This window comes from Hypanus sabinus, unplaced genomic scaffold (assembly GCF_030144855.1).
Source record: "Hypanus sabinus isolate sHypSab1 unplaced genomic scaffold, sHypSab1.hap1 scaffold_62, whole genome shotgun sequence".
Classification (NCBI taxonomy): Eukaryota; Metazoa; Chordata; class Chondrichthyes; order Myliobatiformes; family Dasyatidae; genus Hypanus; species Hypanus sabinus.
In genome coordinates, this window is record NW_026781476.1 from 440,048 (window position 1) to 466,770 (window position 26,723).

The following is a 26,723-nucleotide window of genomic DNA, read 5'->3' on the forward strand; positions in this document are numbered from 1 at the left end:
CTAAAACGTTGCAGCTCGTAACACAGTTTTATAAAACTAGTTAGACCACATCTGGAGTGTTTCATACAGTTCTGGTCGCCCCCATTCTCGGAAGGATGTCGGGGCTTTGGAGAGTGCGCAGAAGAGGTTTACCAGGACACTGCCTGGATTAGAGGGCATGAGCTATAACGAGAGGCTGGACAAACTTGTGTTGTTTTCTCCAGAGCGGCGCAGGCTGGGGTGAGACTGGATGGACGTTTATAAGATTACGAGAGGAATAGATAGAGTGGACAGACGATATATTTTTCCTGGGGGTTGAAATGTCTAATACATTTAAGGTGAGAGGAGATGTGAGCGGCAAGTTTGCTTCTTTCCACAGACTAATGAGTAGTTGGAGTCTCTGCCTGGGGGTGGAGGGGGGGCGGGGGGTGTCACCAATCCCGACACGTGATCCCGTTTGCCCCTCCCATTTAACCGCAGATGCCGCGCGTCTGTTTCAGAGGCCCCGCCTCCCGATGATGTAACAATCTCTTCGCGCATGTTCACAGTCTCCGGCTGGACGGTGTTATCCTCTCCGCTCAGAGCTGAAGTGGGTCGGCTGTGTTATCGGGAAAGACTTTCGTCTCTTCCGTCGGGATCACTGTCTGCGGGCCGAAGATATCACTTTCCCATCGGTGAGTATTGAGACCGATCCCGAGCGGGGAGATCCGATGTTGGCCGTGAGCCCCGAACTGAGGGCCAGGAATCCATTTGTTTCCCAACTATCTGGGCTCGTCAGAAATGTGTCAACTCCACTTAATCTGCATTGAACGATCCAAACCAGGAGCCCAGGCTGTCTGTTTCTGCAGAATTTAAATGGAAGTCCCGCCGACAGGTCACGTGAGGTTGTGTGCCGCAGATTCGCCCCGCCCTCCGCTTTGTGATGCAAGGTCACGTGGTGTCATTTTGGCCACCGAGTCCCATTAACTTCCCGAACTCGCCCCGCTTCCAGAGGCTCCTCGCATTTGTCCTGGAGCTTTCTGGCTGTTGTGTCTTTTCCCGGACTGTGCTGGGTGAGAAAGGAGAACGTCCCAGGTTGTGGGAATCTTTGATTTCACTGCCTGCTTTACCGAGGACTGATCTGGATCCAAAGGACTGTGCAGATCCTCGCAGTTACCATGCAAAGCGTGAAGTGTCCGGATGGGAAATTCTCTATAGTGTGTTGATAAAAATTTGGTGAGGATCAAAGTATATATAACAAAGTGCTTGTTGTTTCTTCTATCTTTGTCATTTTTGTATAATTAATTCAGTAGCTGCGGTGTGTTCTGACGTCTCCGGACCGGCTTTTCCGTGTTTACAACAGTAGAAATAGACCCGTGAGTCTGGTGTTCAAACTGTGTGAGGGGACCCCTCACTGTCACCAGTTTGTCACTCGGTGGAAATCAGGCAGAATCTCAAGTTGCACTAAAAACTAAATGTTTGAAGTCATTCTGACGAAACGTCATTAACCTGAATTGTAAAGTTTGTTCCCCTCCCCGCAGCTGTTCCTTACCTGCTGAGTGTTTCTGGTAATTCCACTTTCTTTTTATTACATTTAACCTGGAAATGGAAATGACTCGATCTGTGATAGTAGAACAGTAAAGAAAGCACAACTTTCCCCTGTCAATTATCCTGGAACCAGTTTGTCTGTTATTGCTGGAAATGTGTTCAGTCCAGTTGTTGCTAATGAGGTTCACATGAATAATCTCAGGAATGATCGGCTTTATGTGTGAGGAGCATTTGATGGTTCTGGACCTGTGCTCAATGGAGTTCAGAGGGACGGTGGGGTTTGTGGAGGCGAGCTTTGGTTAAGTAAACCTACCGAATGCTGAACAGCCTGGATACAGTGGACATGGAGAGGATGTTTCCATTAGACGGAGAGTCTGTGATCTGACAGCACAGTCTCAGAATAAAGATGCTTCTCGTTAAAATTCAGTTGCGAATTTTTTTTTGCCATTAGGTGTCCGAAGTGTGGAATTTGTTTCCACAGAGGTTGGTTGAGGCTGCGATTTGGGTATATTTATGACAGAGATTAATATATTCATGATTGCTAAGTGGCTTCAGGGTTACAGGAGGAAGGCAGGAATATGGTGTTGGAATAAAAATCAGCCATGGTTAAATGGTGGGACAGACCAGATGGATCAAATCACCTAATTCTGTACCTTATGTCTTACCATGACTGAATGATGGCTCCTTCTTATCCCATATTCTTTTGTATCATGTGAGGGACAATAAAAGATTCTTCACTGAGATCATTATATCTGCCTTCAACGTTTAAATTTCAGTGAGTTTTGTTCTTAGTAACATTAAGCAGAAATGTTTGGTTCTGCTTTTTATTGTTAATGTGCTTCATTATCTTTCATGTTAACGTTAGACCTGCAGTGAGAGATTTATTGGAAGAAAACCCACGACTGAAGACAAGGGAACAGCAACAAGTGAACCAGCCCGAGGATTGAGAGCATCAACTGGAGAGGACCCATCTGACTCGGAGATTCCAGTGATTCAGTCAGGAGAAAGTTGTGTGAGTCTCATTCATTCAAACACTGGTCCTTTAGACATTACATACCTGTACAAGAGAAGGTAGGAAACAGCTGGAGTGAGACTGAAGAACCAATTATGCCTCTGTCAGACCCAGTTGCAATCATTGCAGGTCTGGTACTGTTCTTCCAGCAGCCCAGCCGTTTGAAACCAATCCCATTCTGTGGAAGTCAAATCCGGAGAGAGTCACTCAGAGACTGTATTAGTACAAACTCTTTATTCTAAGTACCCGGGGCTTACTCAGTTAGCCACTCCAACAGGAATTCCCACCCAATCCACTAACTGACTAACAATTCCCCTTCACCACAGATATATCCATCCAGATACTCCGCACACAAGACAGGCTGGAACCAAAGTTATTTACTACATGACAGGCTGGACCCCCTAAAGACAAATGACAAAATAGTCATAATGGCTTACACACGCAGAACAGACTGACGCTGTCCTATCTCTGCGCATGAACACACAAGGAGATAATCATCCTGAAACCGTAGCTAGCTACCCTGAAGAAGAAATATGGCTCAGCATGGCTTAGTACATCTATTGATCATCAGCAGTTTCTTTCAGAAAAACAGGCTGCTATTTTTTAATGAAGTGTTAAACCATAATTCATCATTCCCTCCTTTTTGATCATTACATGAGCAACAAAACAGTAATTTTTTACAGAGAAAGCAACCAAGTACAGCTTTCACTTCTCAGTGAGAAAAACTGCATTCAACAGTAACTATAACAATGATATGTACAACTATTAGGACATAATGCAATATCATGCCCCACATATTACAAACAGGCCTTTGAAGATCACCATTTCGACCCTTCCGTGAACCCGTGTAAATCCTGCCCTACTTTCTTGATGCTGTCAATCTCCTAGGCAGTGTGCTCGGAGAGAGATGTAGTGTTATTAGACACATCAGGGATAAAGGTGCAGCATTCTGTGTCAATAATAGCACAGGTTCCCCCTTCTCAGCTGGGATAAAATCTAAAGCCATAAGATTCTGTACGACTGTTTGCCAGATTGCAATCTTTTCAGTGGGTATTTCTGTTACTTGGGCCTGTGTTTCTGTCAGGGCCCCTGCAGTGTTGTGGCCAGCTCCTCAAGTGCTGTAGCCAAATTTATTATCTCTCATGAATTCCCGGCTACTCCATAGGAGAGAAAAACTATCATCAAAGATCGCTCAGTCTCAGTTATTCCTCTCCACTGCTGGGCACCTGCAGTTATGGCCAGGAAGCATGTTTCCCAGTGTAGGAAGTTCTGTTTGGTGGGGGCCTGAGATACATCTGTCAAAACACTGTGAATGTCAGGGCCGCTAGTTCTACCCATTTGGCATAAGTGTGACAGAGACAGAAAAATCTTAACTGGATGCTGGGGTGAGCCCTCTCAAAGACATAAACACAAACACCACTGTTACGCAACCGTAATGGTTTAAATGCACCAGCAGCTATAGACAACACCTGGAGTCTAGTTTTGATGTTAAAAGCGCTGTCTTTATTAGTATCTACTTGTATAACAACTTAAGCAAAATAATCTAAAGTTAAAGGTGTTATGAGTACATAACCAAACCACTGAGCTCAGGGAATACCAAGCTCAAAGTCTTGAGATGGTGAAGCATAAAAGTTCAGTTAAGCCATGGAATAAATGACGAGAGAGATATTTTTAATCCAAGGTGAATGTCGAGAGAAGGCAACTACATTGAATTCCACAAATTTCACAGTGGTAAAACAGGATAATGTCGCTGTAGGTCTTATCCATTGTTGTTCTAAATCCACATACGAAATATCACCAAAATTAGCTTATCACAGGGTTAAGTCTTCAAAGGGTATGACCACCCAAGCAAGGGTTAACGCACAGGTAGATTCTGCAAGGTACTCCCAATCCAGATCCAACACACAAAGTATTACCGACAGTGATTTCCACAGAATATCCCTTCTCACAAGTGTTTACCACATGTAACACCCTGGGTCGCCTCAGGCTCGCTCAGCTCGTTCTTGTCTAGGGGGAGCAGCCTTTGGCCCCGCCAAACTGGGTAATCAGCTGGTGTGGATGCTGTGTGATGTCCCCGCCTCGCCCACAAACAGACAGTACACCATATGCGATTAAATGAGTACAATTTATAAAGGTTACTATAACTAAGTGATTAATAACGATACAGTATATATGAAGAGAAAATTAAAGAAAAGACGCCAAACTTATCAAAGTCCAAACCACTTCGTGCACAGCCATTGGAGCTCAATTTCTGAAGTCTTCTGGCCACCATTCGATCCCCTCCGAACTCCTCGACTCTCCAAACAGCTCAGGACCATCCGAGTGGTCAACCAAGCACATCTAGCTTCATCCCCCACCCTCCTTGGAGAATCTCCCGGCCTCGGACCCCCCTTTGAGGTCCGATCCTCGCCCAGCTTAGAGCATTGCGTCCTCTCTCTCGAACCCCTCGCGCCGATCTGCCCAAAAGCCCGTCAACAAAAGCTTACAGACTCAGAAGAAAGAACATTAATCCCCATTTGGTTTACAAATGAATACCATTCTTGTTATCAGTAAATTAGCATTCCTGCTAGTTAACAAAAAGAAACCCTTTCCCAACAGTAACAAAGAAAAAAGAAGAAACCCCCTTTACACTCTCCCTCCACCAAATAAAAGTCATGTCCTCATGACTACTAAATAACTCGCCACCTTTCCTGCCAACACACCGTAACCCAAGCACAAACAGTGACATCTCCTCCCCACACAGTAACCCTCATGCCCTGTTCCTCAGGCGCTACTTAGGCCAACTATCTGGGAGTTCCCTAACCCTTCTGAGGCCTCCGTACCCCCTCACCTAAACCCTTCAGGCTCGGACACAACTGGGAATACCTTGGGCCCACTACCAACTCCTCTCTCAACCTCTCACTTATGCCCCACACTGCACACAGCTAACCCTCCCCGCTACACCTGACTCAATGGGAGAAGGGCCAAAGGTCTCTTCCTCAATCGAGGGAAAGTCAGCAAAAGGCAGCATGTACCACACATCCAGCACATCATCCATCGAATCTGTATTCTTCCTCATTCCTGTGATCGGTAGCTGCTGTTTGATCATCTCCAAACGGAAACACGTGGCCTGCACTGCTCCTGCAGTCTCTTCAGCCTCCTGTTCAGTATTCACTGCACTTCTCTCCAGCTTTTTCTTCCTCATGACTTCTTCCAGATCAACTTTCAGATTTTGCACTTCATTTGAACTGTCGACAGTCATCTTCAGGTTCCCTTCAAGCTTCCGCTTCTCTCTTCTGAGATTCGTCTGTAATTTCTTCACCTCCGCAAACTCCCCTCTCCGGGTTCTCAGTTTGCTATTACACTCAGCCAGACAACTTTCTTCATTCTCTCCAACTTGTAAGTCTTCCGAAAGGTTCCAGATCACTTTCTCCAGTCTCTCCATCTTCATTTCAAACTTGATTCCCTAGAGACAGTAACTCACGAGCTACGACCTTCGCACGTGTCCCGAAAACACTTTAACTCGGTAGTTCTCAGCTGCTCCTGCAACGACCTCACTTCATATTCTCCTGAGGCAAATCCAAACACCAAGAGATCATCCACACACACCAAAACTCCAAACGCCTCCACGTCCCCTATGGTCTTCCACCTGCCCCGCAGGAAGGTTGCAAGGGCTCCAGATATGCCCTGTGGCATCTTTTCGGACCCGAAGACTCCTAGGGAATTTATAACGGCCGTCTTCTCCTTGTTGGCCCCACTCATCAGGATCTGGCAACATCCACTCCTCAGATCCAGCACCTTAACCATTTCGCACCACTCAGACAGGCCATCGCCTCTCCAGCCCTCAGGGCCATATTCTGGTCACTGACAGTGCGCCTCTTCAACGCAATATAATCCACACACACGCTACGTCTTCCACGGCTTCAGGGGCCAGACGCCGCAACCTCTCTCTCTCCGAGGTGTCTTCAGCAGTCAACTCCGCTCCCTCGTGGTATTTCGCAGCATCCACTAAGAGGGTCTCACCCTCAGCTACGTCCCCCAGGCCGTACCACCACTGGCTCTTGTTTGAATTCGGAATCAGCCCAATGCTGCTACACACGTCCACACAAGCAGCTCGAAACTCTGGGTGCATCGACAATGCCTCCAAACAACGCTCACCCACCTCCTCCGGGCAGGCCCCCAAGCACACCAGCAGGATATTGGTTCTCTCTAGAACAGAAACACTGCCCGTCTCAACAGGGTCCGGACACATCAGCATTAATGATTCATGAACCACAGTCTCCTCCACATTTGCCTCTAAGAACTCCATTTTCACTGACCAACAACTGTCGTCTGGATAATCACCGGCACTGGTACCCCGAATCTCCAGTGTCCTGAATGTCGTCAAGGGTAAATGTTTCCAATAACGGTTATGAAACAAACTGTACAGCAACTTAACAGGTGCCCCGGTGCCGAGGATGGCTTTAACTTGACTTCCATCCATCCGTAACAACACCTGTGCGCATGGCCCCTCTAAGCCTTCAGGAATAGGGTCTGTTCCTTTCGGGAGTTCCTTGGTTCTTTGCTGGGAACGTGCTCCCCCAGAGACCCCAAGCCTTTCCCCCACTGGGCCTCCTCTCATTTTTCCCGACACCTCTCGAATCAACGGAACAACTGATCCCCTTGACAGATCCCCTTGGCACCGCAAGCAATTTATCTGCCCCCCTAGGCAAAAAGGGATACCCTAAAAACTTCCCACCAATCTCCTGCCACAGATATAATAAGCCCCCCAGCTGCGGCATTTGACTTCCAGTCGAACCACACGCATTTTCCCACACTTTCCCAGAACTGGCAGTGGTCACTTCGAGGTAATTGCGCCTGACAGTTCTAACAAAGTCACCAGCCTGCCTACTCAAACTTTCAACCCGTCCCTGTCGCTTTTCCTCAGCCAAGCACTGCCACTCACCCAACAACTGAGAGGTCCGCTCCACCCACGCCTCCGCCCCTTTAGGGCTGGACATTATTCCAATAACCGGGCGGAGCTCACCACTGCAGAAACATCCCAACCTGTCACTCCTCAATCTCCAAACAGTACGGACAACCCATGGTCCCACCACCATTTCGTCAGCACTAGTCGGAACTCGAACAACGACAATTGCTACCAACAGCAGCCACCCCACACAACACACACGCAGCGATAACCAGCAATCGCACACCCACAAAGGCACACCAGCTCTTCGCCGCAGACACAATTTAAATAGGGTGATCACACAGCCTCCGCAGAAATCAATCCCGGACGAGCCCCCACAATGTAACACCCTGGGTCGCCTCAGGCTCGCTCAGCTCGTTCTTGTCTAGGGGGAGCAGACTTCGGCCCCGCCAAACTGGGTAATCAGCTGGTGTGGATGCTGTGCGATGTCCCCCGCCTCGCCCACAAACAGACAGTACACCATATGCGATTAAATGAGTACAATTTATAAAGGTTACTATAACTAAGTGATTAATAACGATACAGTATATATGAAGAGAAAATTAAAGAAAAGGCACCAAACTTATCAAAGTCCAAACCGCTTCGTGCACAACCGTTGGAGCTCAATTTCTGAAGTCTTCTGGCCACCATTCGATCCCCTCCGAACTCCTCGACTCTCCAAACAGCTCAGGACCCTCCGAACTCCTCGACTCTCCAAACAGCTCAGGACCCTCCGAGTGGTCAACCAAGCACATCTAGCTTCATCCCCCCCCCCCCCCCTCCTTGGAGAATCTCGCGGCCTCGGACCCCCCTTTGGGGTCCGATCCTCGCCCAGCTTAGAGAATTGCGTCCTCTCTCTCGACCCCCTCGCGCCGATCTGCCCAAAAGCCCGTCAACAAAAGCTTACAGACTCAGAAGAAAGAACATTAATCCCCATTTGGTTTACAAAGGAATACCATTCTCGTTATCAGTAAATTAGCATTCCTGCTAGTTAACAAAAAGAAACCCTTTCCCAACAGTAACAAAGAAAAAAGAAGAAACCCCCTTTACACACATAACACACCCGAATACAGCTAAGGGTTAACAGAAGTGGTAGCCTCGAAATAATCCAACAAATTCCCATTTGGATTATACGAATTATCACCAACAGTGATTGATCACAGGGGTACCTCTTCAAGTGAATTACCACATCCAGGCAAGGGTTAGCACAAGTGGTCCTCACAGGATACTCCCAAACCAACAGATCCACTCCACTGGATCAAACAAAGTGACAATCCCACATTCGGTATACAATGGATGAATCATCCTTGATTCAATGAAACAAACTGGGAAGTGTAAACACGCTGTGTGGTCAAATATTTCCAGCACACGTTCGTTCGTTCTCTCTCTCTCTCTCTCTCTCTCTCTCTCTCTCTCCCTCTCCCTCCCTCTCCCTCCCTCTCCCTCCCTCTCCCTCCCTCTCCCTCCCTCTCCCTCCCTCTCCCTCCCTCCCCCTCCCTCCCCCTCCCTCCCCCTCCCTCCCCCTCCCTCCCCCTCCCTCCCCCTCCCTCCCCCTCCCTCCCCCTCCCTCCCCCTCTCTCCCCCTCTCTCCCCCTCCCTCCCCCTCTCTCCCCCTCTCTCCCCCTCTCTCCCCCTCTCTCCCCCTCTCTCCCCCTCTCTCCCCCTCTCTCCCCCTCTCTCCCCCTCTCTCCCCCTCCCCCTCCCTCTCCCCCCCTCTCTCCCCCCTCTCTCTCCCCCCCTCTCCCCCTCCCCCTCTCTCTCTCTCCCCTCCCTCCCCGAGAAAGCTGGCGTCACTCAGGCACTACCTCTTAAAATGACAATCCACGGCAAGAAACCTAGAGGTTCATCACTCTCCACTATCAACCAATGCAATTTCCTTTAATCCGAGAGAGTCCTTCTACTTAGTTCCTTCAGTAACATCTTTGCAGTCTGTTCAATGTATTGCCCCTTCAGTTTCACAGCCGTCGGAGTGGTCAGTAACACTTCATATGGTCCTCTCCACCGAGGTCCAACTTTCCCTCAGTCCCAGTTCCTGATCAGGATAAATTCCCAGGTTCTATGGTGGGATAGTCACTCCTCTCTGCAGGGTAGTTCTCATCCTTGTAAGCCTGTCATACCTGTGAATGTAACGCTTGGAAAATTTTGGTTAGTTGGCATATTTATTTCCCCATCTCTTCCAATATCTAATTTTGCTGGTAGGCTTTCTGGGAGCAATGGTGCACAAGGTCTTGGTCCCCAGGATATCCTCATGGGCCAACCATGAATGTTTTAAACTGGTGACAGGCCCGCTTTCCCCTATGGGGTAACCTTTGTGGAATAGGGCTAATGGTCGGACCTTCAACCAAGTGAGTCCAGCCTCCACCGTTAGTTTGGCCAATTTACCCTTCAGAGTGCCATTGGCTCTCTCCACTCTGCCAGTGGCCCGTGGGTGGTGTACACAGTGGAATTGTTGCTTGATAGCTAGTTCGTTACATACCCCTTCGTTTACTTTCACCACAAAGTGTGGGCCATTGGTAATTCAATAAAATCAAATTGTAGACAGAAAAACGTCCACCTGTCAAGGGACTCGTACCCGCTGTGCAGGGTGCAGGTTACCAACCATTCCCTCCTTGCCCAGGGGTGGTAAATCATGTATATAATCAGCCAATATTGGTAATAACTGTGTAGGAACACAAACCTGTCCCGCTGGGGTAATCCATAAAGCTAGATCAGCATCTTTCTGGCACCCCCATCTGGAACCACAGTTTGCGCTCTTCCTCCGAGGCGTCCCCCTGAAAATTACATACCTCCCTCATGTCCGGCAAACCCGTTCTGCTTGAGTCATGGAGGGTTGTTTGATGGGAACCCGAGGAGGCTGCAACTACTGAGGATTGTGCCGCACTTTTCACTGTCTGATCTGCTAGAGCATTGTGTTTAGTGACACAGTCGGACATGCGTGTGTGGGCCGCACATTTCGTAATAGCCAAAACTCGAGGTAGCTGTAGAGCGGTGAGTAAGTTGTTTACAAAGGTGGCATTACTAATGGGGTGGCCAGAGGAAGTCAGGAATACCCATGTTCCCAGAGAGCCCCATAGTCATGTACAATTCCAAATGCATAACGGGAGTCTGTGTAAACGTTCCCACTGTTGTCTGTTGCTGGGATACAGGCACGAGTCAGAGCAAACAGCTCAGCCTTCTGGGCAGAGTCAGATCCTTCAAAAGAAGCTTGCTGAACAATTTCACTGTCTGTCACTATCGCATAGCCAGAATATCGTTTCCCTGCTGGATCCACAAAAGAGTTTCCATCCTCATAAAATTGCTTTGGGCTAGAGGGGGATATTGCAGAATGGATGGGAATGTTTGTCCTTCCTTCACAGTGACCTGGACAGGGGGACAGTTGGTGTGACCGACTTCATGGCCTGAATTTGCTCAGAGATGTGGTACAGCATCTTGGGATTGGTCAATATTAAAATTGTGTCTCACCAGATGTCCCGCCTTCACCTCAGACTCCTTCCAGTATCGGAGTTGGACCGCAGCCAAGTCTTGCCAGTCTCCCTCGGTGCTGGAGGCTTGTTTCCTCAGGGTGTAGGCAATGAACTCTGGGCTCTTTGGCTTGAACCCAGGGCAAACACTAACAGTGGTATGGGGAACCACCAGTTCTGTCTGTCACCAAAGGAAATCCAGAAATTTGGCCAGTAATGCACTGCCCACTTTTCCTTTAACCTCTCCAATCACCATGACCGGGAACTTCTGTCCCTCGAGGGGTGCATAACATTGGCTTTCCTCAGCTGAGCACCCCATAGGGTCATAGCACAGAGTCACGTAGGGGTCGACCGCTGGCAGAAGGGGTTCAAACGCAGTGGAGTCCAGATTAGGTGCCCACAACAAGGGGGGTCGGAAATTGGGGAAGCTGTCAGTTGTTCACCTGTCACAGGGTGACACTATTGCCTGTGCAGAGAATCTCGACTTCCAACAGACAGAACAAGTCTCACCCTGCTGGATTACACCCCCGACTGCTGGGTGCTGACTGTAAATGAAACCACACACTGGTTCCCGTGGAATTCCACCTCCAGTGGCTGGTTATGTGAATACGTACGTTCCGTGTCTTCGAACCCAGACAGAGTGAATGTTGTGTCTGATAACTGCAATCCCTTTTCCGATACTATTTCCCAATTGAGAGTGGTTGTAGTTGCCCCTATATCAATCATGAACGGAACTGGAATAGCAGCAACTGTCAATATTACACTGGGCTCTTCCTGAGGGATGGTACTGATGGTAGGAAGCATCCTTGCATGTCAATTTCTAAACGGGTTGTTGTCCCCACCTGTCCCTTGGTCGGTTTCTGTTCCCATTTCTGATCCCCAGATGTAGCCCACTCACATCCTTCTTCCCACTGAACATATTCACCTTTAATATTCTTTTCAAACCTTTTTATTATTATTATTTAAAAATAGCACAAGTGCATCGAAGTAACAACACTTACAATGCCTCATAAAAATTATCTTAAGGATTGAAAAATTTGTGAATTAAAAAGAAACCCATTGGAGGTACAACCCCGGTGCCATGCGTCATAAAATAAGCTTCCAAAAATAAAAATCAAACCACCAAAAAGAAAGAAAAGATATATATAAAAAAAATTACATTTAGATCGTGGAGTTAACTAAAATGATAATAACGAGCAGATGAGCCCCATCTCTTCTCAAAATCAATTAAAGGTACAAAGGTTCGACTTCTAATTTTCTCCAAGACGCAACATCACCTGAGGGAACCATTGTGACAAAGTAGGAGCTGATATACCCTTCCATTTCAGCAAGGTGGCCCTCCTAGCTGTCAATGTAACAAGCATGTTGGTGAGACACAGAAATACAATGGATATTTTGAGGAATTATTCCAAAAAGCATAGTCAATTTATTAGGTTGTAAATTGATTCTGAGTGCTTTAGAAATTGTCGAAAAGACTGACTTCCAAAACTGATTTAATATTGAACATGACCAGAACTTACGTGTCAGTGTGGCTATCTCATTTTTACATCTATCACAATACTTGTCAACATTGGGAAATATTTTTGGAAGTCTCTCCTTCATCAAATGGTAACGATGTACAATTTTAAATTGAATCAGTGAATGCCAAGTACAGATCGAAGAAGAGTTAACCAGCTTCAGAATCCGTGTCCAATCCTTCCATATAAAAGGGAAATTGAGTTCCTTCTCCCAATCCTGTTTAATCTTAAGTAAAGGACGCTTATCCCTTTGCAATAATAAATTATAAATTCTTCCAATAGAACCTTTCAACAAGGGGTTCATATTCATAATAGTATCTAACAAATCAGCCTCCAATATGTAAGGAAAATTACTTAAATATTTTGTTAAAAATGTCTAACTTGAAGATATTGTAAAAAATGTGAATATAAGAGAGAATATTTATCGACAAATTGTTCAAAAGACATCAATCTGCCTTCTTTAAATAAATCCAAAAAATAATTAATACCTTTATTTTTCCAAAGTAAAAAAAATTGGAACACTCCAAGGATTAAAAAGTAATTACGATAAATTATACTACAAAGTTTAACTTCTTTAAGATAAAAAAAATTGCGGAACTCAATCCAAATTTGTAAAGAGTGCTTAACCACAGGATATAGGTTTATATTAGCAACTTTAGCTAATTGTATAGGTAGAGTAACTCCTACTAACGAAGTTAAATAAAACTGTTTCACAGCTCTCAGTTCCTGGTCTACCCAGATTGGCTGATCATTCCTATCAACCCAATAAAACCAAAAGGACATACAACGCAGGTTAACAGCCCAATAATACATTCATAGATTAGGCAAAGTGAGACCATCATCCTTTTTCAACTTTTGCAAATGACGTTTACTAAATCTTGGTCTTTTATTATCCCAAATAAAAGATAGAATAATAGAATCAATCCGATCAAAAAAATTCTTAGTAAACAAAAACTGGAATATTCTGAAATAAATATAAACATTTTGTTGGGCGGAAGCAGACATTTTGCTTGCTTCTTCTGGAATAATCCCAAAAATTGCTGTAAGTGAATTAGGTTGAACATCCACATCTATAACCTTAGATAATTTTCCAAACACATCCCTCCAGAAATTGTTTAAACTTACACATGACCAAAACAGATGTTAGAGTAGCTACTTCTTCAGTACATCTGTCACAAATAGGGCTTATATTAGAAAAAATGTGCGCCAATTTATCTTTGGACATATGGGGCCTGTGTACTATTTTAAACTGAATTAAGATATGGCATTAACAGATAGGTGAATTATTGACTAAATAATAAATTTTACTCCACTGATCATCTGAAAGTGAATGTTGAAGTTGTACTTCCCAGGTGCATTGAACCCTATCATTTGGCGACATGCGAGCATTCATTAACTGTTTATAAACAATTGCTATTAATTGTTTTTGAAAAGGTCTAAACTGAAAAATAGCATAAGCCAAATTTAAAGAGCAGGCTGAGGGGTAAATTGGTAAAAAATCACGTTAAAAATTCACAGCCTGCAAATATCTGAAAAAATGTGTATTAGAGATAACATATTTGTCCATTAACTGTGAAAAAGACATTAAACAGTCTTGTAAAAACAAATCTGAAAAAGTCCACTAAAGGAGGGAAATTGGCTTTTTAAAGATCCTGATATTTTTAGTAATTATAGCACCTAAATATCTAAAAGAATCCATAACTTTAAAAGGAATATTATCATATATAGTGACAGATTCATTTAACGGAATTCACTTCTACTAAAATTTATTTTATATCCTGAAAGGTCTCCAAATTAGTCATATAATTTTACCAAAGCAGGAATAGATTATTCAGGCTTGGATATATATATCAATAAATCGTCAGTGTAAAGAGAGATCGTGTGCATGGTCTCATTCACAAGAATCTCATGAATATTTTCGGCTTCACAAAGAGCAATAGCAAGGGGCTCTAATCTTAAGTTAAATAACAAAGGACTTAATGGACAACCTTGGCTTGTCCCCCGTGATAGCTGAAAAAAGGAGACCTACAGTTATTAGTGACAACAGTAGCAATTGGAGCTTTATATATCATTTTAATCCAATTATTAAAATTAATACCAAAACCAAATTTTTCTAAAGCGTTAAATAAATATTTCCATTCAATTCGATCAAATGCTTTTTCAGCATCCAAAGATATAAGGCATTGTGGAGTTTTAGAAGAAGGTGAATATATAATGTTAAATAATATCCGAACATTTGAGAAAGAATAATGACCCTTTATAAAGCCTGTTCGATCTTTAAGAATGATTTTACTCAAAATACTCTCCAACCGATTGGCCATTATCTTTAAGTGAATCTTAGCATCAACTTTCAACAACGAAATAGGTCTGTATGAGGGACAATCAGAAGGATCTTTATCCTTTTTGAGAATTAAAGAAATAGAAGCTTCATAAAAATTAGAGGGTAAATTAATTTTCACAAAAGATTCTTTAAACATCAACATATCTGGAGAAAGCAATTTTCCAAATTTTTTATAAAATTCTACAGGATAACCGGCAAGTCCCAGGGCCTTACCAGACTGCATTGAGAAAATAGCTTTATGAATTTTGGATTCAGTAATTTAGGCATCCAGAGTTTTTTGATCCTCAACAGAAACTTTAGGAAAAGCAATCGTTCGTAAAAAAAAAACACATTCATTTCAGAAGAGTCTACTGGACATTGAAATTTATAAACTTCAGTATAAAAGTCTTGAAAAATCTTGGTACTTTCTTCATAATGCCGAGCCAGGGTACCATCTTTTCTACGAATTTTCAAAATTTGCCTCTTGGCTCCGGCTGATTTTAATTGAGATGCGAGTAGTTTATTATTTTTATCTCCAAACATATAAAATTGGCTCTTTAACTTAAGTAGATAACCCTCAATTGAATGCGTTAATAATAGGTTATATTATGATTGAAGTTCCACCCTTTTTTAAAATGTCAATATTAGGGAAAGTCACATAGATATTATCTAAATCTTTAATTTGTTTTGAAATTTTATCTAATTTTGCTTTAGCCTGTTTTTTAAGTTTAGTTGAATAAGAAATAATCTGACCACGTAAAAATGCTTTAAATGTATCCAATATAATTAATTTAGACATACCTCCTATATCATCAAAAAGAAAGAAATTATTTTGTGTGGCTTTCGATAAAACTGGTAACGTCAGAGCTTTGCAATAAAGTCTGAGACATGTGCCATGGTGGACGGCCAAAAATGTCATTGTCAAATTCAAAGGACAAACTCAAAGGCGTATGATCAGGTATAGCAATAGCATCATATTCACAGTTTTTAACATTAGGCAAAAGACGGGGATTAACTATAATATAATCAATCCTTGAATATACTTTATAAACATGGAAAGAAAAAGAATATTCTCTGTTATCAGGGTGTAAATGTCCCCATAATTCGATCAACCCAAAATCGGTCAAAAAAGAGTTAATAACTGATGCAAAATGATTTGGAAGTCGTTGATTAGTTGAGCTCTTATCAATCATAGGATTTAATCAAAAGTTAAAATCCCCACCCATTAACAACATATACTCATTTAAATCTGGCAGTAAAGCAAATATTCTTTTTAAAAAAGAAGGATCATCTAAATTAGGACCATACAAATTAACCAAAACAACCTTTCTATTACAAACACTCCTTTAACTATTAAAAATCTACCATTAGAATCTGATTCAATTTCCTCTTGTGTAAATATATTAGATTTAATAAAGAGAGACACACCCTTAGTTTTGCTCTGAGAGGTAGCATGGAGTTGTTTTCCATTCCACCAGCAAAAAAATCTATTTTGATCTCCTGTCTTGCTATGTGTCTCCTGAACAAAAATTATATCAGGTTGGAATCGATTAATAATTTTAAGTCTTTGTTTCATTTAATAGGATGATTCCAACCACGTACATTCCAACTTATTACATTAATCCATTTAACTGCCATACTATAATTTTATTGTAATTGACTTTATACTTGCGAAGAACGCATACCATTATGGGATTATCAAAGATGGCAGTGATGAAGAATAAAGCCATATAGAAAACACGCATGCTCCGGAACCACCCAATGGGAAAAAACTCCTAACTCTAAACCCACCCGCCCTCCCAAAAGCCTGAAAAAAAAGCAAGTGAACTAAGATAGATGCAATGACATGGGCCACTCTGTTGGTCTCGTCTCTGCCTCCCCCCAGCCAGTACATAAAATATATAAAATGACCTTGCAAGAAAGACAGTAAAGTCTCAACAAAGGAGAGTGTTTACATTCCATCATTTTTTTAAACAGAAAAATAATCAAAATAATATAATCTCTTAGAGAGAAAAACCAGCCCCATCTTAAGTTTCGCTTTAAATCCCTAAGAAAACTTTAAATTCAGTTATAGGGCGCTATAATAAAACAGATTTAAAAAAGTTAATAGTATACTTAACAGAACTAAATTGATGAAAATATTAATTAGTAAAATCATAGTAACTTAACCCTCCCAGATAAATATATAAAATGAAACCCTGTTGGTAGAAAAAAAAACTACCAGTTAGTAATTTAAGAAACAACAAAAAATCAAACCAAATATTAGATAAAGGGAACAAATCCTTTTATCCACTTTTCTCAGTCAAATATGTAATTAACCATTTAAACAGTCAAACTTGATCCGTAAATCTTCTTTCCAAAAAAAATCAGATAGGATATAATGATGAGCAGGTTTTCTTTTTTTTCTTTTATTAATCTGTCAATGAAATATCCAAATAGCCTTCATATATCTTCTTTTCGTAGTGTGAGTAATATACAGATAATCAAACAGCTTTACAGATAGTTCATTCGGTAGTAACGTTAGTGATGGTAACAGGTATAGCCTGGACAAAATCCAGCTCGACTTTTGGGTCAAAGAAAGTACATGGGGAAGAATTAGGAGGAAAAACTTTCATTCTTGTCGTGTAACTCAAAGAGGGAAATCGTTTCTTATCATATGCTTGTTTCATTACCAAAGCAAATCTTGCTCTTTGTTCCATTACTTCTTTTGGATAATCTTCGTAAAAACGGAGCTCAGACTCATTGAATCTGAAAACTCTGTTTCTTGCCTGTCGCATTATTTGATCTTTAATTTTAAAGTGATGAAAACAAACCAAAATAAATCTTGGTCTGGTTGAGTCTTTAAATTTCGAAGTGGACAGCCTGTGTGCTCTTTCAATAGCAGGTGGCTGTGATGAAATAGTCAGAAATAGATCATGAAAGAGCTTAGCAAAGTAAATCATTAAGTCTCCATTTTCAGCTCCATATTGCAATCCAACGATTCATATGTTGTTTCTGCGAGACTTAGTTTGCAAATCAATAATCTTATTAACGATATTTTTCCAAACGGGTTGTAGTTTCAGACAGTTTTTGCTTAGTTGACTTCAATTCCTCTTCATGATTAGTAACTTGAGTTTCCATATCTTTAAGATTTCCCAGAAATAAGTTCATTTCATTATATTCATTTCCAGTTGATCTTTAATTGCCTTATTCTGATCTTGAATTGATTTCAGTGTCCAAACAATATCTTCAGCCCATGATGGCATTTCAACAGATCTTTCCTTCGGCGTCTTTCCTTTTTCATTACCTTTGTCAGTAGGTTCATGCAGATTTTTCCCACTTCTCATAGACATAGACATATCACTCCCCTTCAAGAATCAGCAATTAAAAATTTGAAATTCAAAATTTAATCTGTGAGCGGGAGAGAAAACTAAGAGCAGCACAGGATTAGTGCTACTCCATCGACAGACAGAGGCAGTTTCCATTCACCTGTAATATTAGTTCTCTTCGGGGTTGATTGGCATTTGAAAGTCGTGTTCCAATGATACGTCAAAGCTCGTTGCATTCGATTTTGGTCATTGTCTGGCCAATCCATATTATTTATTAATGACGTGGGCTAACTTAGTTGGTAAGCATTGAAGCAGTAAGACATTAAATTGGGGGGACAGATTCCCATCATTAAAGGCTTGGTCTCCTGAGAAAGTGCTGTAGCAGGCCACAAAACTCTACAGGGTCGATATGCCAGACACGGGTTCGGGATCCCGTGTTTCCCTATCAGTTCTAACTTTAGACTGACGTTCCTGCCTTTCTCTCCCATGTAGGCTGTCCTCGGTTTGCGTACGGTGTTTCTCCTGCTGTCGTTTTCGGCGCCCATCCACCCATTCACGCTCTGTTTTTAATGTCTCCCAACCTTTGGTGTTCCTTCTGCAGTACTTACCTCTATACTGGTGATTGCCAACCTGTCGATTGTGATCGACTAGTCTATCTTTGAGACTTCGCCAGTAGATCCCGGGAAAAAGAAAGGAAGAAAGAAACTGTTGAGAGATTGTTTCCGGGTTGTGGGGTTTCAGTTCCATTCTTTCTACATGCGTGTAACTACACAGTGTCCCCAACCACTGGGCCGCGAGGAAACAACCTGAGTCAGCTGCACCTTTCCTCGTTCCCTGTCAGCCCACTGTTGAACTTGAGTGCATGCGAGGTCATCAGTCGCCGAACCGCAGTGGCACCCTCGTGCCAGAGATCACCGGTTGGCCTCGGGTGGCCGGTGGGAAGTGCCGTCACTACTGGCCTGGAGTGCTGCTTCTAAACCTGTTTAGCACACTGAATGTTCGTGGGGAATCCAGTGCTAAAATGTTCGCAGACGACCTAATTCGGGCTCAGCGTTTCATAGGTATCAGAGCAGCTACCGTGCTGTGATCTACTGAAACAAACTTTTGTCGGCTGATAGGTCCTACAAGGGGGGGGCGGGCACGTGCCCTGTCACACTCCTTGCTCGGCCGGTCACTCTCTCCGGACTGTGACTGCCGCGGCCCCGGCACAGGGACCTCCGGTCCTGACATTGTCCTCTCACCCGACCCTCGAACAACCAAACCAAGCCAAGGCATCTGGCGGCGGGCCGGCAGGAGGCTGTCCAATGAGGCAATGAAGCCCTCAAAACTGCTTCGGTACCCCAAGTCCAAGCACCCTGCACTTAAACGCAAACGTGTTGAGCTTTTTCAGCGGAGAAAACTTGAGCAGCGCGGGACAGGAGCTAAGTGCCGGGAGCCATGAAAAGTAAATTACAGAATGGACTGGACATAAGGAACCAGCTTCGAGTATCGCTGTATTCCCATCGTGTTTAACACCCCCACCCACCCCATCCCCCGTCGGCCGGTCCGCAAGAATATTGTCAATATTAAACCGTTCTGTGGTGCAAAAAAAGGGTGGGTGCCCCATTGTTTATACATTATTGCTACTTCCAGGTTGTGGGGCTTTACTTCCGGTCTTTTCTGCCCTGGTGCGCATGTGTGTAACTAATTGATCTGGGTTGATCTTGCATTTTACTAAGGCCAAGGTAGGGGATCTTGGGCTTAAAATGGTTGGTGACCACTACTCTATCCCTTTATCACATGCATTATTCCTCCAACTTGCTGATAATATACTGTTCCACTTTAAAGGTATGTCACATACGGAATTTTTTCCAGTTAGCCAAGGATTTCCTTCAACGCCACTGTGTGGTGTTGGGAAATCATGTACAAGGCAAGTTACAGCAGTAGTTTGCCATTGCCTTCTGCTGGGTGAGTCGTTTTGTTCACCAGCTCTAACCCAGCACAGATGAAAGTGTGCAAGGGAATCAGCTGGATTCGAACTCGGGACCTCTTGCCTCAAAGTCCAACGCTGAAGCCACAATGCCACCATTGGCATAGCCAGCAAAGTTCCGCTTTACATCTGCCTTTTCCTTCCATTCCCTTTTCAACAATTTCCACTTCTTTCCTCAGTTCTTTTTAAAAATCAAATTTACTGCTTGTTCTCATGAGGTAATAACCCAGGCTCCTGCACCCTCCCCCATCCATGGCCACATTTTGTTCTCCAATTTCTTATTCAGCGCTGCACTCAATATTCACAAATATTTTTCCTTGTCTGAAGAACTCTCACACAAATTGTATCGGTCTGCTGCTGGCCTACTTGTATCAATTGACTGCAATTGACCAATGTAATTTATTGGGCACAAAGCTTCCTGCTCAATTAACAATGAGATAAATTTACCTGGCCTGCACCTCCTGCTTAATTGATGAATTTACCTGGCATGTCTGCCTCCTGGCCACTTAGTAAAATTTTGCCTACCTTATACAAATCTCCCAACAAATTCTTTCCCGATCCTGTCAAGGTATGTGATTAGCCTTGAGTGAGGCACCGTACGTCCAAAGGAACTAACGGTGAGTGACAAATACCCATTGGGCTCCCTTTCGGTCTCCGCAGTCCCCAGAGTGGTCCAGCTGCTTACTCAGCCCGTCTGCTTGGCACTGCCTATATTGGGATGCTGTTCATGATGCCAAATGTAAAAGTTGAATCTGAATAAAACTCAGGAGACCAGCTTCTTATCGACGCCATGGTTTATTGTGCATTCAAATGCCTGCAGGAGTTTTGAGACCCAGTTGTCAAAGGGGAGCACTGCCACCTTCTGACAAGTCGAATGACTTGGGTTACAGCCATATATTTATACATAGTACATCCCGTACATTAATATTGCAAGATGTTATTTGAACTGGCACACACCCTAAGTGTGTCTCACCCTATCAGTGAGTCCTCCTCCCTTTACTCACAACGAGGATACAATGTATAATCTGATCAGCTCTCAATGTGTCTCTCTGCAAGCCACAGAGAACTGGTAATGAGTCTGTCTTAGCTAAACGCTGAAGACTGAGTTCACTTCAGTTCAAAATTCCTATTCACTCCCAACTATTCTTTTAGCCAGAGGTTACACAGGTTCAAAATGAATTTTTTATATACCCTCAATTCCTCAGGAGGGTTCAGGGGAAATCTTATGCCCAATATAGAAACTGGTGTTACCTGTGTGTATTGTGGCAATGCAAGAGGTGCTGGAGAATTTGTAAGTGGGAAGAAGTGGAGTAATATTTGCAAATCTGACTTTTTAAAGCATAATTTAGCAAGCAAACCACATATGGACAATGTACAAAAGCTTTGATGAGAAAATCCTTCATTACCCATTACAGGCCTGCTACATAGGTTGTGTGAGAGTGCAGATGAACTCAATCAAATCTAGGAGAGATCAAAGTACTTATCAACAGTGATTTGCTAGCTGTGAAAACAATTACCTCTCTGTATAAAATTTACTGTGCACATGCCACCGAGTAAAAAAAGTGCACAGTACAGGATTTGTGTGCACACTGGTCATTACAAATTAGAGGGGACATTGGTGGGAAGGTGGTGAGACCTCCAGTGTCCTTGATGTCCTCACCTACCAGATGTGCACCCTGCACGTTAAGGAGATGGAACCTGAAATGGATGAATTCTGGATCGTCCGGGAGTTGGAGGTGGTGATAGATATGACATGGTGAGTTACACCCAAGGTGCAGGACACAGAAAACTGGGAGAGAGTCAGGAAGGGGAATGAGGTTAAATAGCCATTGCAGAGTACTCTTGTGCCCATCAAACACAACAAAAGGTAGATCACTTTAGAAACTGGTGGTGAAGGGGATTACCTGACAGAAAAAGGTCAAAGGGGTGATAGGGGATTCATTAGTTAGGGGAACAGAACAAGAGGGGACTGATATCCAAGTGGTAAGGCATGCTAGTGCTAGTGAGGGTGGAGCGGGTGATGTGGTTAAAATAAGCTGTTACAGGAATGGGAGCCAGAATGACCAAACAGATAATGGAGAGGGTGAATTAAGTTGAATTGACTTCATTAGATACATACTTCATAAACATGAGCAGTAGAAATCTTTATGTTATGTCTCCATCTAAATGTGAAATGTGCCATTTATGGTAATTTATGATAGATTGTTTGTACATAGGACAGTCAATATAACATCGAAATGCAATTGTATCAGCATGAATTAATCAGTCTGATGACCTGGTGGAAGATGATGTCCCGGAGCCTGTTGCTCCTTTTGCTGTGGTACCGTTTCCTGGATGGTGGCAGCAGGAACAGTTTGTGGTTGTGGTGAAATTGGTCCCCAATATCCTTTGGGCCCTTTTTATACATCTGTCTGTGTAAATGTACTGAATAGTGTAAAGTTCACCACTACGGATGTGCTGGGCTGTCCGCAACACTCTCTGCAGTTTCCTGCAATTAAGGAAAGTACAGTTCCCATACCAGGCAGAGATGCAGCCAGTCAGGATGCTCTCAATTGTGTCCCTGTAGAAAGTCCTTAGAATTTTGGTCCCCATCTCCAACTTTTTCCACTATCTGAGGTGACAGAGGTACTGCTGTGCTCTTTTCACAACACAGCCGGTATGCACAGACAATGTAAGGTGCTTTGTGATGTTTATACCGAGGAACCTAAAGCTGTTCACCTTCTTAACCCCAGATCCATTGATGTCAATAGGGGTTATCCTGTCTCCATTCTTCCTGTCGTCCACAATCAGCTCCTTTGTTTTTGTGACAATGATGGAGGTTTTGTTTCCTTGACACCAGTCAGATGTTCAGATCATAGATAGATTCAGCAGTTAGATGGTTGAGCCTGGTGCGATGAATGTGCTGAGCTGTGTATATCACAATGCAAGAAGCGTCGTAGGAAAGCCAGGTGAGCTCAGGTAGGGAATTCAGATATTGTAACCAATACTGGGACTTGGTTGCAGCCAACAGTCTGAGGGATTTAGAGGATCAAATTTGTAGAGAGATTGCAGACCATGCCAATAAACAAAAAGGTTGATTCAGTAAGTGATTTTAACTTTCCATATATTGACTGGGACTCATAAACTGTAAAGGACTAGATGAGGTAGAGTTTGTCAAATGTGCCCTTAATCAATACGTAGAATTCCTGATGTAGAAGTGTGCAATAACCTGTTAGGGAATGATCAGGGCTGGTGACAGAAATTAGTGATCATAATGTCATGAGATTCAAAGTAAATATGGAAAAAGAGAGGACTGGACCACGGGTTGAGATTCTAAATTGGAGAAAGGTCAATTTTGATGCTATCAGAAAGGATCTGACGTGTGGTTTGGGACAGGCTGTCTCCTGGCAAAGGAGTACCTGTAAGTGGGAGGCCTTCAGATGTGAATTTTTGAGGATGCAGAGTTTGTATGTGTCTGCCAAAATGAAAGTTGAAAGGTAAATTGAAGCCTTGTATATTTTGTTACTCTAAATGCCTCAGACTGTTGGGTGCTACCGAGACCCGTTAATGACTAGAAGTCATGATTCCATGCACTGAGCTCATCTGAATTTTTTTGTTGTCTTCTTTTGGTTTCTCAAAGCTTCCGAATAGTTTTTGTTCTTTTGTTTGCCCTCTCTTTGACATTTCTGTTGTCTTTGGCTTCTCATTTTAGCCACAGTTGTGTCCTCCTGTCTTTCTAATGCTTCCACTTCTGTGGAGTCACTCGGGTCCTGAATTGCTGCAGAAACTCCAGCCACTGCTGCCTAATTGTCAATCCTACCCTTTCCCTTCCAAACAAGTTTGGCCAGCTTCTCTGCCATAGAAACACGGAGAAGTTCAGTGAAGAAACAGGCTCTTTGGCCCAGCTAGTCAATGCCAAAAAAGCATTTAAACTTGCAGTGCGATCTGGACCAGCTGGCAAAATGGTTTGAGAAATGGAACAAGGAATTTAATGCAGACCAGTGTGAGTTGTTGCACTTTGGTCTGACCTACCAATGGAGGTCTTTCACAGTGACTGGTCGGGCACGGAGGAGTGTTGTACAAGAAAGGGACCTGTTGTAGAAGAAAGTCCTTAATTCACTGAAAGTTGTATCACAGTTAAATAGAGACGGAAGGGAAGATTTTAGCCCAATGGCCTTCATGAACAAAAGTACTGACAACAATAGATGGATGTTATGTTGACATGTAGAAGACATTGGTGAGGCCTAATTTGGAGTACTGAGTGCAGTTTTGGTCACCAACCTACAGGAAAGATGTAAGGACTTTGAAAGAGTTCAGAGAAAATTCACAAGTATGTTGCCAGGTCTGGAGTATTTGGGTTATAAGGAAAGATTGAACAGGTCAGGACTTTATTCCTTGAATTGTAGGAGATTGAGGGGAGATTTGATTGTGATAGAGGGGCATAGATAGTGTAAATGCAAGCTGGCTTTTACCACTGAGATGGGGTGGGATTACAACCAGAGGCCATGGGTTAAGGGTGAAAAGTGAAATGATAAGGGGAACATGAGGGGAAACTTATTCACACAGACAGTCATACGGGTGTGGAATGAGCAGCCAGCTCAAGTGGTGCATGCGAGCTCGATTTCAACATTTCAGAGGTGCATGTAGGTACCTGGATGGTATGGGAGTGGGCTGTATAAATAGTTCAGCACAGACTAGATGGCCCAAAGGGCATGTTTCTGTGTTGTAATTTTCCTACAAGAACGTGAAATATTACAAAAATTCACTCTGTCTTTTTAACAGCTGTGCGGACCAACCATTCACCTCAACAGGAATTTTTTATATGACATTAAAACTGTGGCACTTTAAGTTTATAATACATAAAAGAAAATCCCAGATGCACATCAAGAAAGACTAATTACGTGAGACAGTTTTTCTTACTGTGGGGCCAGGCACCCATGCAGCTCAGCAGGAACAGGGAATAATACCAATGGAAAGAGTCCAACTCAGCCAAGGTACAAATTGGAGATGCCAGAAATGCCCGATTCTTATAGAAACAGGAAGAGCATCAGGGAATTGATGGTCATTCCAGATACCAGCACTCTGCCCAGTCAGGAGATGATTTCTCTGTCCAACTTGGGTTGTACCTCACTGTAACAGTGTGATACCAGATCAAACCTTGGTAACTCAAGTAATCTCATCTGAAATGTTGTCCTGCACCCATTGATGGATTTTGTAAATCTTTTTACAGGTTAAAAACAAGAAGGAATTTGTCTCCAGGAAGTTCAAACATGGCACACCAGTTTGGTTGTTTCTGTCCAGATATTTAAGAAGTGGAGCAAGGGATTCAATCGATCATCCTTCCTGCTCAGATTGTGGGGAGGGATTCACTCGGTCATTTTACCAACTGGCACGCCCTTCATTTTACACAGGAGAAAGTCTATTCACCTGCTCAAATAGAGGGAATGGATTCACTCGGTTATCACAATTGAAGGTACATCAGCACATTCACACTGGGCAAGGCCATTCACCTGTTCTGTGTGTGAGAAAGGAATCAGTCAGTCTTCCCACCTGTGGACACACCAGTCAGTTCACTCTGGGCAGAGGCTGGTGATCTGCTGAATATCTGGGAAAGGATTCACTCAGTCATCTGACCTAATGGCACACCAGCGTGTTCACACTGGGGAGAGGCTGTTCACCTGCTCAGAGTGTGGAAAGGGATTCACTCGGTCATCCACCTTACTGGTACATCAGCGAGTTCACACTGGGGAGAAGCCGTACACCTGCTCAGTCTGTGGGAAGAGATTCACTGAGTCATCCACCTTACAGAATCATCAGCGAGTTCATACTGGGGAGAAGCCGTTCACCTGCTCAGAATGTGGGAAGGGATTCAGACAGGTATCCCATCTACTGAGTCATCAGCGAGTTCACACTGGGGAGAAGCCGTTCACCTGCTCAGAATGTGGGAAGAGATTCGCTCACTCATCCAACCTACTTAGTCATCAGCGAGTTCACACTGGAGAGAGGCCATTCACCTGCTCAGAGTGTGGGAAGGGATTCACTCGGTCATCTCAACTACTGACACACCAGCAAGTTCACACTGGGGAGTGGCCTTTCACCTGCTCAGAATGTGGGAAGAGATTCACTCAGTCATCCAATCTACAGAGACATCATCGAGTTCATATTGGGAAGAAGCCGTTTACCTGCTCAGAATGTGGGAAGAGATTCGCTCACTCATCCAACCTACAGAGTCATCAGCGAGTTCACACTGGGGAGAAGCCGTTCACTTGCTCAAACTGTGGGAAGAGATTCACTCGGTTAGCTAACCTACAGAGACATCAGCAAGTTCACACTGGGGAGAAGCCATTCACCTGCTCGGTCTGTGGGAAAGGATTCACTCAGTCATCCCAAATACTGGAACACAAGTCAGTTCATAGTGGGGAGTGGCCATTGTTATGAATCCCTAGGTTTCGGTTGATATGGACTGTCATTTTAAGAGAGATTAAGAAGGTGAATCAGTCTGACTTGCAGCTTGTTTAGTTTTAACCGAGGACACAGACACTCAGAGTCAGACGGAGAGGGATGAAAAATGGAAGGATTGAAACCAGGGAACTAGTGGCCAAGGGTCACTGTTTGGAACTTTCCTTTGCTCACAAGGGTGGGTTAATTATCCATTCACCGTACATCCAATGTGTGGTTGTCACCTCATTTAACCCATAGGAGTGGATCTGATTTGGGATAGACT

General features: G+C 43.5%; 1 protein-coding gene across 3 annotated transcripts; it reads left to right on the top strand.

The window, feature by feature from the left end:
* Window positions 1-519: 519 nt before the first annotated feature.
* LOC132389648 (gastrula zinc finger protein XlCGF8.2DB-like) lies at window positions 520-26,437 on the top strand. Of its 3 annotated transcripts, XM_059962185.1 has the most exons (4): window positions 1,038-1,194; window positions 2,372-2,518; window positions 18,544-19,644; window positions 25,230-26,437. In XM_059962185.1, exon 4 carries the CDS (start codon window positions 25,637-25,639, stop codon window positions 26,435-26,437), a length of 801 nt encoding a protein of 266 aa, XP_059818168.1. In that variant the 5' UTR covers window positions 1,038-1,194; window positions 2,372-2,518; window positions 18,544-19,644; window positions 25,230-25,636. The 3 variants fall into 3 exon arrangements, with proteins under 3 accessions (XP_059818166.1, XP_059818168.1, XP_059818167.1); XM_059962183.1 differs by lacking the exons at window positions 1,038-1,194; window positions 18,544-19,644 and adding an exon at window positions 520-653; XM_059962184.1 differs by lacking the exon at window positions 18,544-19,644.
* Window positions 26,438-26,723: the final 286 nt, after the last annotated feature.